General features: G+C 47.5%; 1 protein-coding gene across 1 annotated transcript in view; it reads right to left on the bottom strand.

Annotated features, from left to right (window-relative positions):
• Positions 1 to 14,562, bottom strand: part of LOC121276827 (succinyl-CoA:3-ketoacid coenzyme A transferase 1, mitochondrial-like) — a 43,715-nt gene extending 29,153 nt beyond the window's left edge. Inside the window, exons 1-6 of the mRNA XM_041185371.1 lie at positions 14,470 to 14,562; positions 11,782 to 11,888; positions 8,731 to 8,791; positions 6,773 to 6,880; positions 3,220 to 3,334; positions 1,862 to 1,956 (exon numbers count right to left, since the gene is read on the bottom strand). Of these exons, the coding sequence (XP_041041305.1) occupies positions 1,862 to 1,956; positions 3,220 to 3,334; positions 6,773 to 6,880; positions 8,731 to 8,791; positions 11,782 to 11,888; positions 14,470 to 14,562 (579 nt within the window). The remainder of the gene's footprint in view (positions 1 to 1,861; positions 1,957 to 3,219; positions 3,335 to 6,772; positions 6,881 to 8,730; positions 8,792 to 11,781; positions 11,889 to 14,469) is intronic.
• Positions 14,563 to 15,968: the final 1,406 nt, after the last annotated feature.

The raw sequence follows: 15,968 nt of genomic DNA, 5'->3' as shown, positions 1-15,968 counted from the left end.
TTTTGGTAGATTGATGGCTCCCTGGAAGATGGAACTCAATGAACATTGAGGGGTGGGGGGGAATGTTGCACGGGGAGGTAGGTCTAAATGCAGACCTTCCTGCTCTCCTCTTAGACCACAGGGCATCTTAAGGAGGGAATCAATGATTGTAACCAACTTTAGCCAAAGGTGCTCAACAAATGCTTCAGCCTCGTCTTTTGCACTCAAGTGTTGGGCTCCGTCTGCGTTGAGGATGGGGATGCTCGTGGAACATTGTCTTCCTCCCATCAGTTGTTTAACCGCCCACCACCATTCACCACCAAGTGTGAGAGGACTGCAGAGCTTTGCCAAGAAACCCAGCCACTTTCTCCAGGTAACGGTCTCAGTATAAACTCTTCCTGCTCTCAAATAAACAGGGCCGTCCATCATGATGGCCAGGAATCCCCTCCTCACGCCACTATCCAGATGCAATGGACATCTGTCCGCACTTCCATCAGCGCTGGAACCCTGCCTTCTGGATCGGGCACCATTGGCGTAGGAGTGATGAGCTTCCAGTGTGATTCCTGTTACCCAGAGGGAGTGTGCTGCTGCCCAGCCACAAATCCCAGTTGTCCCACGTCATAACAAGAGGGAGAGCCATTATTCATACTCAGATGGAGAAAGGGCAGCCAGCATGGGAAAAGGGAAATATAAGTTAGCAATGAGAGAGCAGTAGGGCCTGAGGGGAACAGATGGAGTGGACAGGATAAAATTGTTTCCCTTGGTGCAGAATTCTAGAACCAGGGGACGTAGATTCAAGATAAGTGGCAGAAGCTGCAGGGGGGACATGAGGAAGAGCTTTTATACGCAGAGGGTAGTGGGTGTCTGGAATTCACTGCCCAAGTTGGTGGTAGAGGCAGAAACTCTAAACTCGTTTAAAAAGTACCTGGATCTGCACCTAAAGTGCTGTAAGCTGCAGGGCTATGGGCCGGGTGCAGGAAGGTGGGATTAGGAAGAGCACCTGGGTGCCCTCGGGCTGGCATGGACAAGATGGGCAGATTGGCCTCCTTCTGGGCTGTAACTTTTCCATGGTTCTATGGCCTCACCAGCCCCTCACTCCACCGCTAACCTGCCCAATCTCAGGGGAGATTCCAAATCAAAGTCTAACTGAATGAATCCGGGTATTTCACTAAAAGGTCGAACTGACTGGCAGTGCTTCGACGTGAAGCATACGGTATTCGAACGGTTAATAATTCAGGGACCAAGTTCTTATTTTAAGCACGAAAAGTGAAGTTCCGGGAAAACCCAGCAGGGGACAGCATCTGCGGAGAGAGAAACTGAGCTTGGGACTCGAAGGAATGTCAGATTGGATGCAAAACATCTGTTTCTCTCTCCACAGATGTTTTCCCAGCATTTTCTCTTTTTATTTCAGATTTCCAGCGTCTGCAACATTTTGATTTTTTTTCCTTTCATGGGATGTGGGGGGGGTCTCCAGCAAGGCCAGATTCAGGGGTGTTGCCCATCCCTAACTGCCCTTGAACTGAGTGGCTTGCTCTGCCAGTTCAGGGGGCATTTAAGAGTGGCCCTTACCTGGTCTGGCCTACCCGTGGCTCCAGACCCACAGCAATGTGGTTGACCCTGTGCCGCTCTCTGTCACCGACGCTTGCTCAGAATAACTGACCACGTCAGCCAAGTCCATAACCCAGAAACGAACAAGATATGACAGCGGCACAATTCTACCAACTGGGCTTTAATTTACATCCTACAGCCATTCTGCTTCACTGAATTTGGTACTCAGGTTTTAATAGGAATCATTCAAAGGTGATTCTGTGGGAAAATAAAACAGAAAGCTCAAAGTGTGACGCCATTGTGGCACTGCCCCCTGTGAACCTTGTGTTCTTACCAATCCCAGAACACCGTTCTCGCTCTGCAGATGGACAGTGATCTCCGGGCGGATGAAGTTGCTGGCCAGCATTGGCATTCCAATGCCCAGGTTAGCTGGAATGTTCCGGTTAAGTCTAATACAGGGCTCAAAGGGAAGTCAGAATCGACGCCTGTACAGAAACCAACTCTAAATGTGGAACCATAAGACCATAAGAAATAGGAGCAGAAATTAGGCCAATCGGCCCATCGAGTCTGCTCTGCCATTCAATCATGGCTGATAGGTTTCTCAACCCCATTCTCCCGCCTTCTCCCTGTAACCTTTGATCCCCTTACCAATCAAGAACATATCTATCTCGGTCTTAAATACACTCAATGACCTGACCTCCACAGCCCTCTGTGGCAATGAATTCCATAGATTCACCACTCTCTGGCTAAAGAAGTTTCTCCTCATCTCTGTTCTAAAAGGTCTTCTCTTTACTCTGAGGCTGTGCCCTCGGGTCCTAGTCTCTCATACCAATCGAAACATCTTCCCCACGTCCACTCTATCCAGGCCTTTCAGTATTCTGTAAGTTTCAATCCGATCCCCCCTCATCCTTCTAAACTCCACCGAGTATAGAGCCCGGATGGTTCATGTGTGAGTGAGTGGGTGGCTTTAACAGCTGCAGTACCATCAGAATTTAGGGGGAGGAAAAGACCATTTGAATTAAGAAATCTATCTCCATTTGCCAGCTCGATCCCACGCACTCTCCACACCCCATCAATCGCTTCTTGATTTAATCTCTCTCTCTCTAATTATCTCCTGACTCCATTTGTAGTCCCAGCTTCAACGGTCTCTCTGGCAGATTACTCCACGACTTTGGATGAAGGAGACTTGCTCCTAACTTCCTAAATCCCCGCACCCCCTGGGATTTGAACCCTTACCACCGGGGACATTCTGCCTGAGTCGAGTATGTCAGCTCCCAAAGCACCAACAGGTCACCCCGGCAACTCCTCAGTCAAAAGCAAACCAACTCAACCTCCTTAACCTTCGCTCCGGGGTAAAATTCCCAATGTGCTGAGACATCCTCCCTCCCCTCCCCAAGGCAGTCACACCTGCCCTATGAGCAGATTTGGTGGTATGTAGCTGACTCTAACCAGGGCCTTACACAGCAACACAACCTCATTACATTCTATTAAATAGTCGGATAATATAACCAACGCCTTCTTGTGACTGCAGCCAAACTCTGAGTGGGTGGCTTTGCTGATCTAACGGTTATAATCCCTTGAATATCTCTCTTGTTCACACTGTGCCATTTAAGAACAAAATATTCCCCCAATCTCTAAACCTTTAAAAGCCTGGGAGCTGAGCCAGTAGGTTGTGTTCACGTTAAAGGATACCATACATACCATCCTCAAACTCCAGTGCAGCTCTCCGAATGATCCTTTCCCTCGTGACGTCCGCTTCCGTTGTCGGTTTGGGGTTACAACTTCCCGTCTGTCGAAAAGTTCGTCTCTGAACGTAAAAGAACATCTTACAAATACTGCAGAGCGGAAGCTTCTGGAAGGAAGCAGTGTGGGAACACTGCGCACGAGAAAGGTCACGACCATAGGAAAAGTCCAGGTTGCGACCTGACGTTTTGGGAACTATTGCAAGTAAACGCAGGATCAGGAGAAAGAATCCCAAGTAAGCCCCCAGGACCGGCCATATCACATTCCGAGCCCAGAATAGGGACCCACCAGGTCACAGGGAGGAAAGTCATCAACACCTCCCCAAAGTGGAACATGCCACCCCGTTACACTCCGGTCTAATTTTTTTGCCCCGTGTCAACCTCATGTTTGGTCTCTGCTTCCAGGTCCGAGCAGTAAATTGTAAGGTAATCTGGGCTGTCCTGTGGCTGAAAATCAGTCTCTGACAATGGAGCCCCCACCCTGCCTTCTGGGAGCCTTATAAAGTAATCGCATTTACCCCGGCCGGGGGAAGTTTTGATCTGGCTTGGCTGGGAGAGGTGAACCTCTGCTGGAGAGCAGAGAGTGATTTTGAGACTGTCCCTTTAATGCTACATAAGTTGTGTATTCAAGACGGAGATAGATAGGCTCTTGATTGGTAAGGGGATCAAAGGTTACGGGGAGAAGGCGGGAGAATGGGGTTGAGAAACTTATCAGCCATGATTGAATGGCGATGGGCCGAATGGCCTAGTTTCTGCTCCTATGTCTTATGGTCTTACATATCTGTGTGGTGTAGGGCAAAAGCGTTTCGTAAGGCATATTTTGGTTGCATTAGTTAGATGATATGAAACTTAAGACCATAAGACATAGGAGCAGAAGTAGGCCATTCAGCCCATTGAGTCTGATCCACCATTCAATGAGATCATGGCTGATCTGATAACCCTCAACTCCACTTTCCTGCCTTTTCCCATAACCCTCGTTCCCTTCCTGATTAAAAATCTGTTTATCTCAGTCCTGAATATAGTTAAGCTTACCTTTTCTCTAGTTTCAGTTGTAAAGTTGCCAGTTACTTAACGTTTGATCTGCTTTGATTTTAACTTGTTTGTTTCACAACATTATCTTAAAAAGTGAAATTTTATCTTTTGGTTCAGTCATTTGAGAAATTCATCTTTTAAGAAGCGGGTTAACAAGCCATTCTGTTGTAGCAAACCACCACAGAAAGCACTGTGGGTGTACCTACACCACATGGACTGCAGCTCACCACCACCTTCTCAAGGGCAATTAGGGATAGGCAATAAATGCTGGTCCAGCCAGCGAAGTCCACATCCAAGAACGAATGAAAAAAAAAAACACCTCTACATCTTTCTGCCTCAATATGATGAATGACTTTAAGAACTGTCGTAGAATCAGACTTCTTACGGCACAGAAGAAGGCCATTCAGAGCGCTGTGTCTATGTTGGCTCTACGAAGGAGCAATGTACCTAGTGTCATTCTCCTGCCTTCTCCCCGTAACCCTGCACTTTCTTCCTTTTCAGATAATGATCCAATTCCCTCTGACCCTGCCTCCCCCACACTCTCAGGCCGTGCATTCCAGACCCTAGCCACTCGCTGTGAGGAAAACTTTCTCATGTCTCCATTACTTCTTTTGCCAATCACCTTAAATCTGTGCCCTCTGGTTCTCGATCCTTCCACCAATGGGAACAGTTTCTCCCCATCCACTCTGCCCAGACCCCTCATGATTTTGAACATCTCAATCAAATCTCTTCTCAACCTTCTCTTCTCTAAGGAAGACAATCCCAACTTCTCCAATCTAACTTCATAACTGAAGTTCCTCATCCCTGGAACCATTCTTGTGAATCTTTTCCGCACTCTCTCTAAAGCCTTCACATCCTTCCTCAGGTGTGGTGCCCAGAACTGGACACAACACCAGTGGTATTTGAGGCCAAACCAGTGTCTTATACACATTTAAAATAATTTCACTGCTCTTGTACTCTGCGCTCCTATTAATAAAGCCCAGGATACTGTCTGCTTTATTACCCTCTCTCTCAACCTGTCCTGCCACCTTCAATGGTTTATGCACAACAACACCCAGTTCCCTCTGCTCCTGCACTCCTTGAGAATGGGCGACTTTATTTTATATTGTCTCCCCGCATTCCTCCTACAAAATGAATCACTTCACATTTCTCTGCATTAAATTTCATCTGTCACCTGTCCGCCCATTCCACCAACCTGTCTTTGTCCATTTGAAGTTCTACACTGTCCTCCTCACAGTTTGTATCGTCTGCAAACACAAACTGTGCCCTGTACACCAAGACCAAGCTCATTAATATATATCAGGAAGCCACAGACCACGACTGCCGGCTGTTCACCCTCCCTCCTCAGGGTACTCTGCAGCCGCTAAGTGACATCCTTGACCCTGGCACCAGGGAGGAAACACACCATCCTGGAGTCATGCCTACAGCCACAGAGACTGTTCCTCTAACTATCGAATCACCGATCACTATTGCTCGTCCAGTCTTCCTTGTACCCCCTGTACAGCTGAGACACTCGTGGTGCTATGGACTTGGCTCTGGCTGCACTCCCCAGATGAACCATCACACTCATCGGTGTTCAGAACTGAAAACTGGTTTGAGAGTGGGATGCACACAGGGGACTCCTGCACTCCCTACCTGTAACTTTCTGACTGTCCGATGGTCAGCCCTTCCCTCACTGCCTACACACTCTTAAGCGTCAAGAGTGCCCACATCTATAAACATGCTATTTACTAAGCTCTCAACCTCATGGATGCACCTCAGTGACACCAGCTGGTGCTCAAGCTACGAAACCCGGAGTTTAAGCTGCTGCAGCTCATAGCTCTTCCTGTGCATGTGTGAACACAGGCTGAATTGCAGTGTTTCTCACACGGCACAGGATGTGCACTTCAGAGGACAGGAGGGCCCTGCCTCTTGTTACATGGCAGCCAAACACTAGTGAGATAAATGACCGGGTCATCTATTTTTGACCGTACTGGCACAGGGCCCGAGCAGGACTATCTGCAGTTTCTTTGAATGCTGCCTGGTGATCGTTCACATTCAGCTGAACGGGCAGACTGGGTCTTGGCTTCCATGTCCGAGCAGAAGGGCAACACCTCTGGTCAAGGCTGCACTCCCATGTACGGTAACGTCAGGCACTGTACTGGAGTGGGGCTTAAACAAACGACCTCCTGTCTCTGAAAGCGTTAAGACCAGCAGTCAGAGCAATGCTGCCAAACACACAGCATTCCTTCAAATACAGAAACCCCATGAACTGAGATCATATCCAGTTGTTGTAGGGGGGGATCCTGCTGTGTTCAAAGTGGCAGCTTTGCTTGCCATGATAACAATTATTGCACCTCAGAGTAATTCATTGACAAGGCAGCTTGGAGAGAAATGATGAGCTCCCACATCAACACAGGTTGTTTTTTTTTGGCTCAAGTTTATACACAGATCAGGGCCCTGTGCAAGGCCAGCAACCTTGCCCTGCTCACCTCAATCCTCTTCTCATACTTGCTTCCCTTTATGACTCTCTGTACATAGATACTGGGGATGTGCACATCTTCAGGGGCAAAGGCTCCAGTGTCAACAATCTCCTCAACCTGTTAAAGACAGAGAGAGAGAACAAGAGGTACAGCCGTCAACAGTGTTCCCTCCTCCACTTGCTGTCGATTCTCCAACTCTTTCCATTTGGGATGGGCTTTGATTCACAGCCACTGACAAAAAACAACTCCACGCAACAGATGGTTCTGTACATGAGCAGAAACTGAGAGTGTCAGCCGCTCCACTGACCCTGTGACACTACCCAATTGTTCCAGCTTTGAGCACTCAATCTTATCACACATGGATGAATGCTGGACCTTCAAGAGCACTCAAGTCCTCTTCAGCACAAACACAGGGTGTCAATCACACTCAGAAACCCAGAGAACAACATGCTGCAGCACAGGGGACACTACTGAGACTGTCTAAGGAAGACTCGGGGGTTAGTGTAGAGGGAGCTTTACTCTGTATCTAACCCCGTGCTGTACCTGTCCTGGGAGTGTTTGATGGGGCCAGTTTAGAGGGAGATTTACTCTGTATCTAACCCCGTGCTGTACCTGTCCTGGGAGTGTTTGATGGGGACAGTGTAGAGGGAGATTTACTCTGTATCTAACCCCGTGCTGTACCTGTCCTGGGAGTGTTTGATGGGGACAGTGTAGAGGGAGCTTTACTCTGTATCTAACCCCGTGCTGTACCTGTCCTGGGAGTGTTTGATGGGGACAGTGTAGAGGGAGCATTACTCTGTATCACTCCTGTTTTGATGCAGTAACATGCTACACCTTGATGTGTGATCATGCTCACTAAAGTATTCCTTCATTTCCCAGTATTGTTTCCTATTGGATAATTAAATTTTCATTAGTGAATTCAGTTTCCCATGTTACTCAGAAGCACTAACCGTGTGCTTTCTGCTTGTCTGTGAACGGAATGGGTGAAAGGCTTCCTCTGGATATGGAGCCCACACAGTCTGCCTGGGGTCATGTGATGTAAAATGTGACTGAATTAAACCAGCACATGAAACTGTTATTCTTCAAAGAATATCTAATCTCACTGCTAAACAACCAAAACCAAACTTCAAACAAATTGCCTATCACTGTCCCACCTCTGTGCTGCAGATCCCAGTAATCTTTCTGCCAGTGACGTATCAGTGACTGATGGTGCTGCGTTGGTTGCTAGGTTACCTCCCTCTTCATCTCCACTCTATGTGCCTGGTGTCTCTAATTCACATGCACTAGGAGATAGAATTGATGGCTGCATTGAGAGACAGTCATGTGGAGGGTGCAGAGTAGCTTTAGCAACTCTTTGTCTAGCACATGCACACACTGTCTCGCTCAGTAAAGTTCCATCTACAGGTTAAGAAAAAGCTATCTTAAAAGTACTAACCACATGCAGACCATGTGAACTGCAGCTGTTGAAGGCAGTTCACCAGCTCCTTTGAGGGCACTTAGGGAAGGACAATAAATGCTGGCCCAGCCAGCAAAGCCCACATCCCTTGAAAGACCAAAATAATGTAGACAGACACATAAGGACAGAAGAAATATCAGCTGGAGTTGTTCATTTGAACCTTTGTGCCTGCTCAATCATTCACTCTGACTTCCTACTTTATCTCCATACCCCTCAATTCCCTTAATACCCACAGATCTATCACTCTCAGTCTTGAATATATTCAATGATAAAGCATCCACAGCTCTCTGGAGTAGAGATTCTAAAAATTCACAACTGTTTTCTGAAGAAAATTCTCAGTCCTAAATGGTCAACCTCTCATTCTGAGTCTGTGACACTGTGTTCTCGATTACCGAGCCAAGAGAAACATCCTCTCAGAATCTACGCTGTCAAATCCCTTAAGAACCTTTTAGGTTTCAATTAGATCACCTTTCATTCTTCCACACACACACTCACTCACTCACACACGTACCTCCACCACAGTCACTTTAGCAGCTTTACACATGGGTTGGTTGAAATTCCGTGCAGTTTTCCTGAAAGGGAACATACAGATGTGAGAGGGCAGTCCAGAGCACCAGGCCAATCCCAACAGCCCAGAGCACCGGGCCAATCCCAACAGCCCAGAGCACCGGGCCAATCCCAACAGCCCAGAGCGCCGGGCCAATCCCAACAGCCCAGAGCGCCGGGCCAATCCCAACAGCCCAGAGCGCCGGGCCAATCCCAACAGCCCAGAGCGCCGGGCCAATCCCAACAGCCCAGAGCGCTGGGCCAATCCCAACAGCCCAGAGCACCGGGCCAATCCCAACAGCCCAGAGCGCCGGGCCAATCCCAACAGCCCAGAGCGCCGGGCCAATCCCAACAGCCCAGAGCGCTGGGCCAGTCCCAACAGCCCAGAGCACCGGGCCAATCCCAACAGCCCAGAGCACCCAGCCAATCCCAACAGCCCAGAGTACCCAGCCAATCCCAACAGCCCAGAGCACCAGGCCAATCCCAAAGCAGTCTTCAAAGGCCAGCTCTCTGACCTCGATTTGCAAGATGGATGCATTGTCCTACTATACTGTAACCTGGTAAAGTGCATGTACATCACTCCACCCTGAACACACAGATGCTTGTAAAGAGATCAGCTCTACAGGCACAGAACCCCCCCTCCCGGTCCTGCAGCAAATTGCCAGAGAGTCACAGAGGTCTACAGCAAAGAAAAAGGCCCTTCGGCCACTCTTGACATATCATCCAAGATGGTTAGTTGGCAACTATTCAACCATGGGAGAAATTACACCTGTCCTCACCCACACACAAAAGTTCAATACGATCACAACAGGTTTCAAACAGTCAGAACTCGGTCGGACAGAACTTGAATATTGCTGAAAAGAGACACATTGCCAAAGCTTTTTATCTTCCTCTCATCGGGACAAACACAAGAATGTCAAATTTCAAACAATCACAACAATTTATACTGCAGGAGAAAAGAGTGCTGATTGGTTTGACGCGTTCTCTGCCAACAAAAGGAATATGTTCAAGCCTTGAGCCTCTGAACTGCCCAGGGACTTGGAGAGCGAATAGTTCTTCTCTGCTTTCTCCATGGCAACACCTTGGCCAATCAGAGTCAGCTTGCCAACTAATCAGCACCTGTTTCTCCTGTAGTATAAATGGCTGTGATCGTTTGAACTTTGGTATTCTTGCATTTGTCCTGATGAGGGCAAGATGAAAATCTTCAGTAACGTGTGTCTCTCTTTTCAGCAGGGACAGGAAACAATGTGTTCTACGTTATGGCCAGAATTGAAACAACAGCTTAAGCTGAGTTTCTTGTGCTCCGATCCTGGGTAGGGCGGTGGGCTGAGTACTGACCTTTTAGCTCAGGGATCTCGGTGTGACTGGATAATAAAAGCATCCTGTGTCTGGTCTCCTGTAAAACGAGTAGGTTGGCCTGTTTCAGCCCACACGCCTGACAATTAAAACTGCATTTAATTCATCCACCTCCAATCCCTATCCTATTAGCACCAAGGAGCTTCTAACTCTCTACTCACTACGCAATGCTGGAGTTAGGTTTACTTCAGTATAAATAACATTTAACTTGAGCACTGCTGAATAGAGACATGCTGTCAAAGCTTTTCATCTTGCACTCATCGGGACAGATTCACAAGAATACCAAGTGTAAAGGGAACAACAATTTATACTACGTTGAAAGAGAGTGCTGATTGGTCAGCAAGTGGACTCTCAGAATCACACAGAGCAGAAGAGGCCCTTCAGCCCATCGAGTCTGCACCGACATGTGAGAAACACCTGACCTACCTACCTAATCCCATTTATCAGCACTTGGCCCACAGCCTTGAATGTTATGATGTGCCAAGTGCTCATCCAGGTACTTTTTAAAGGATGTGAGGCAACCCACCTCCACCACCCTCCCAGGCAGCGCATTCCAGACCGTCACCACACTCTGGGTAAAAAAGTTTTTCCTCACATCCCCCCTAAACCTCCTGCCCCTCACCTTGAACTTATGCCCCCTCGTGACTGACCCTTCAACTAAGGGGAACAGCTGCTCCAGCTGCTCCCTACTCTGACTGGCGGAAGTGTTGCCATGGAGAATGCACTAGGGAACAATTAACTGACAGGATTTTGTTTAAATTTAAACCAGGCAGGTTGACTCTGATTGGTCAAGGTATTGTCATGAGGAATGAATCAGGGAATGGCTGTCCCACAAGCTTTTGTTTAGTTCAAAATGGCGCAATGTGGGGACAGACTCTGTTTACAAAGGACAGGGCCCTGTGTGTGAATGTATCTAGCATGCATAAGTGAGCCACCCTGCGAGCCCAACTGATAATCTTAAATTGGTTCTCAGTGTAATTCTTAGCAAAATCACGATTGTTTAGTAAGTGTCGTCCAATTGCAGAATCACATCTAAGGTTGGACACTATGAGTTTTGCAATCACGGGCTGATTAAGTATGGTTAGCTCCGTGCCCGTTGTGAACAGCGGAAGGGACAAGTTTGATACAATCCACCAGTCTTGACATACGGCCTACATACCTAGCATCACACTGGCACTGAAATTCATACACCACGTTACTCATTTGTGTGATAGGCAGAACGTCTTTTTGGCTTGACGGCCGCATCCTGTTAGTGACGAATACCACTCGTGGTTGCTACTGTACAGTAGCAGCGTGAAACAGTTAGCTTCACCCGTTGCTCAAATGTTTAAGATACCTTACCCCTTCCAGGGTAATCTGAGATAGACTGGGCACCTTTCAGGGGCAGAAGTGGCAGCCTTAGGCCCGTTCAGGAGTTTACACGATATACATCGAGCAATGATGGGATGAGGGTCACCATTATCCTGCCTTTGCTGTGACCTGTCTCAGCATCGAACTTGCCCGGCCAGCAAAGGGCTCGGGCCCTACTTATGAGGGTGCCGGTAAGAAAGCGTTTAACTTCTGACGAATTAACACCCCTGCCTCAATCCCGGCCCCCCTCTCGATTCAGCCCCGGCCCAGCTGCCTCCGATTGGGATCGTGCATCAGAAGGATGAATTACCTGAACACAATGTTCCCAGTCTGATCCGCTTTCCAGGCCTTAACCAGTGCAAAGTCCCCAGTGATTCCTTTCTCCAAGATGTAGTGCCGGCCATTGAACTCCCTCACCTGGGAGAGAAAGAAAACAAAATGGTATCAAACCATCAGATCCTGTCACGCTCACGCAATATGGACCACTCAAAATGGGCACTTTTCCTTAAAACGCAATAGAGCCGAGAGGTCAGGTGGCCTTTCCTTTCCTGTCAATACACGTGAAACTACACAAAACAACTAGGCTAACCTTCATTTCTGAACAAGTCATTAACATGCAAATGAGCTTGTGGGAGAAGTCACGAAAACATAAGTGACCTTTCTTGTGGTTAACAGCTGACCTTCTCAAAACAATGGAAGAAACTGCTTTCAAAATACCGCTTGTAGACTTTTTGGCTTTGGAGTTGAAAACAGAGAATTGGTATGGAAACATCCTATTCTATCATGACGGCAAGTGAACAGGTGAAACTCGAACCCCATTATTTGACAATGGTCTAGTTTTCAGAAACCATTTGTGAAGACAGTAGACGGAAACAGTCTGATCACATGAGAGAAACTAGCTTTCTGATAAGGATACTCATTAAGGCATATTTGTGGAGCAGCAAGGGAGAAAGATCTAGACCAGCAAACGCACAAGACCCTGCAGAAGAAGCAGCAATAGGTAGAGAATTCAGGTTGGCCTTTACCTCTCTACTTGAGGAACTGAGCCAGGGTTTCACTACATGGGTTCGAATGTCTTTCACTGGAGTGGAACGAGAGAAATCTTCCACTGCAAGCAATAATCTACTGCAAATGCAACTTCCTAAACATCCAGACCCTATTCTTCAGTGGACCAAGAGAAAAGACCATAAGACGTTAAGAGAAGAAATTAGGCCATTCGACCCATCGAGTCTGCTCCACCATTCAATCATGGCTGATAAATTTCTCAACCCCATTCTCCCGCCTTCTCCCTGTAACCTTTGATCCCCTTACCAATCAAGAACCTATCTATCTCGGTCTTAAATACACTCAATGACCTGGCCTCCACAGCCTTCTGCGGCAATGAATTCCATAGATTCACCACTCTCTGGCTAAAGAAGTTTCTCCTCATCTCTGTTCTAAAAGGTCTTCCCTTTACTCTGAGGCTGTGCCCTCGGGCCCTAGTCTCTCCTACTAATGGAAACATCTTCCCCATGTCCACTCTATCCAGGCCTTTCAGTATTCTGGAAGTGTCAACCAGATCCCCCCTCATCCTTCTAAACACCATCGAGTATAGACCCAGAGTCCTCAAATGTTCCTCATATGTTAAGCCTTTCATTCCTGGGATCGTTCTCGTGAACCTCCTCTGGACCCTCTCCAGGGTCAGCACATCCTTCCTGAGATACGGGGCCCAGAATTGCTCACAATATTCTAAATGTGGTCTGACCAGAGCCTTATAAAGCCTCAGCAGCACATCCCTGCTTTTATATTCTAACCTTCTCGAAATAAATGCCAACATTGCATTTACCTTCCTAACTACCGACTCAACCTGCAAGTTAACCTTAAGAGAATCCTGGACTAGGACTCTCAAGTCCCTTTGCGCTCCAGATTTCTGAATTCTTTCCCCATTTAGAAAACAGTCTATGCCTCTATTCTTCCTACCAAAGTTCATGACTTCACACTTCCCCACGTTGTATTCCATCTGCCACTTCTTTGCCCATTCTCTTAACCTGTCCAAATCCTTCTGCAGCCTCCCTGCCTCCTCAATACTCCCTGTCCCTCCACCTATCTTTGTATCATCTGCAAACTTAGCCAGAATGCCCTCAGTTCCTTCATCTAGATCATTAATGTATAAAGTGAAAAGTTGTGGTCCCAACACTGACCCCTGCGGAACTCCACTAGTCACCGGCCGCCATCCTGAGAAGGACCCCCTTATCCCCAATCTCTGCCTCCTGCCAGACAGCCAATCTTCTATCCATGCTAGTACCTTGCCTCTTGGGCTCTTATCTTACTGAGCAGCATCCTGTGCGGCACCTTGTCAAAGGCCTTCTGGAAGTCCAAGTAGATAACATCCATTGGCTCTCCTTTGTCTAACCTACGCGTTACCTCCTCAAAGAATTCTAACAGATTTGTCAGGCATGACCTCCCCTTGATGAAACCATGCTGACTTTGCCCTATTTTACCATGCACTTCCAAGTATTCTGAAATCTCATCCTTAATAATGGACTCTAAAATCTTACCAACAACCGAGGTCAGGCTAATCGGCCTGTAATTTCCATCTGTTGCCTCACTCGCTTCTTAAACAGGGGGGTTACATTAGCGATTTTCCAGTCCTCTGGGACCCTCCCTGACTCCAGTGATTCCTGAAAGATCACCACTAACGCCTCCACTATCTCTTCAGCTATCTCCTTCAGAACTCTGGGGTGTAATCCATCTGGTCTAGGTGATTTATCCACCTTCAGACCTTTCAGTTTCCCTAGCACCTTCTCCTTGGTAATCGCCACCATACTCACCTCTGCCCCCCGACTCTTTGGGGATGTTACTCGTGTCTTCCACTGTGAAGACTGACGCAAAGTATCTATTCAGTTCCTCCGCCATTTCTTTGTTCCTCACTACTACTTCTCCAGCATCATTTTCTAGCAGCCCAATGTCCACCTCATAGACATTCCACAAATTCCTTTTCTTGGGATCCACTACCAACCTGATTTTCCCAGGCTACCTGCACATTGAAATCCCCCTTGTTCACTGTAACCTTGCCTTTCTTACACACCTTTTCTATCTCTTGGTTTATCATGTGCCCCACATCCTGTTCGGAGACCTGTACATAACTCCCATTATGGATTTTTTACCTTTGAGGTTCCTCAACTCTACCCATACAGATTCTACATCATCTGACCCTACGTCATTTCTTGCTATCGATTTAATTTAATTTCTTACTGACAATGCAACCCCACCCCCTCTGCCAACCTGCCTATCTTTTCAATAGGATGTATATCCTTGGATATTTAGCTCCCAGCCCTGATCCCCTTGCAGCCATGTCTCCGTGATGCCCACCACATCATACCTGCCAATTTCAATCTGCGCCACAAGCTCATTTACCTTATTTCATATACTGCATGCATTCAGATACAACATCTTCAGTCCTGTATTTCCAGTCCCTTCTCATTATCGTCCCTTTATCTGATGTGCCTGAAGTTAGATTCCTTTCCCTTTCCAAACACTCTGTCCTATTTTGTGTTCTGGAGACTTTAATAGCCTCTCCTGGGCTCTCCTTTCTTTTCAGTTTTTTCATAATTTTCCATGAAGTTGAATCCACCCCCACACGCTAACCTGCTGCTTTGTTTCCCATTAGTCATACTTCTTGGAGTTTTACCCTTCCCTTCCCACCACCGCCCCCCACCACCCCCCCCCAACACCGTGCCCCCCTCACGCCCTCAACCCCCACTTTCTAGTTTAAAGTCCTGTTGACCACCCTATTTACCCTTTTTGCTAGAACATTGGTCCTAGATCGGTTCAGGTGGAGACTATGCCAAATGGTACAGATCCCTCCTGTTCCAATACTGATGCTAGTGCCCCACGAAATGGAACCCCTCTTTCCAGCACCACTCCTTTAGCCATGTTTACTTCCCTTATTCTCACGTCCCTATGCCAATTTGCACGTGGCTCGGGTAGTAATCCGGAGATTATAACCCTTGAGGACCTGTTCTTTAATTTAGTTCCTAGTTCCTGATAATCCCCAAACAGGTCCTCTTTCCTAGTCTTACCTATGTTATTTGTCCCGACGTGGACCACAACAACTGGATCCTCCCCCTCACTCTCCAATATCCTTTCAAGCTGGTCAGAAATATCCCTCACCTTGGCACCGGGCAGGCAACATACCATGCGGGACTCTCGATCCTGCTTACAAAGGAAGCTATCAATTCCCCTAATTATAGAAACAAAAATACCTGGAAAAACTCAGCACGTCTGGCAGCATCTGTTCTGTTGAAGGGTCATGAGGACTCGAAACGTCAACTGTGCTCTTCTCCGCCGATGCTGTCTGACCTGCAGGTATTTCTGTTTCTATTTTTGTTTAGGATTTCCAGCATCCGCAGTTCTTTGCTTTTATCTCTAATTATAGAATCCCCTACAACTACCACTTGTCTTTTTGCTCCCCCCTCTTGAATGGCCTCCTGTGCTACGGTGCTGGATCATTCTCCC

This window comes from Carcharodon carcharias, chromosome 4 (genome assembly GCF_017639515.1).
Source record: "Carcharodon carcharias isolate sCarCar2 chromosome 4, sCarCar2.pri, whole genome shotgun sequence".
Lineage (NCBI taxonomy): Eukaryota > Metazoa > Chordata > Chondrichthyes > Lamniformes > Lamnidae > Carcharodon > Carcharodon carcharias.
The sequence above is the reverse complement of the archived record's forward strand: the minus strand, read 5'-3'. Positions and strand labels throughout refer to the sequence as shown.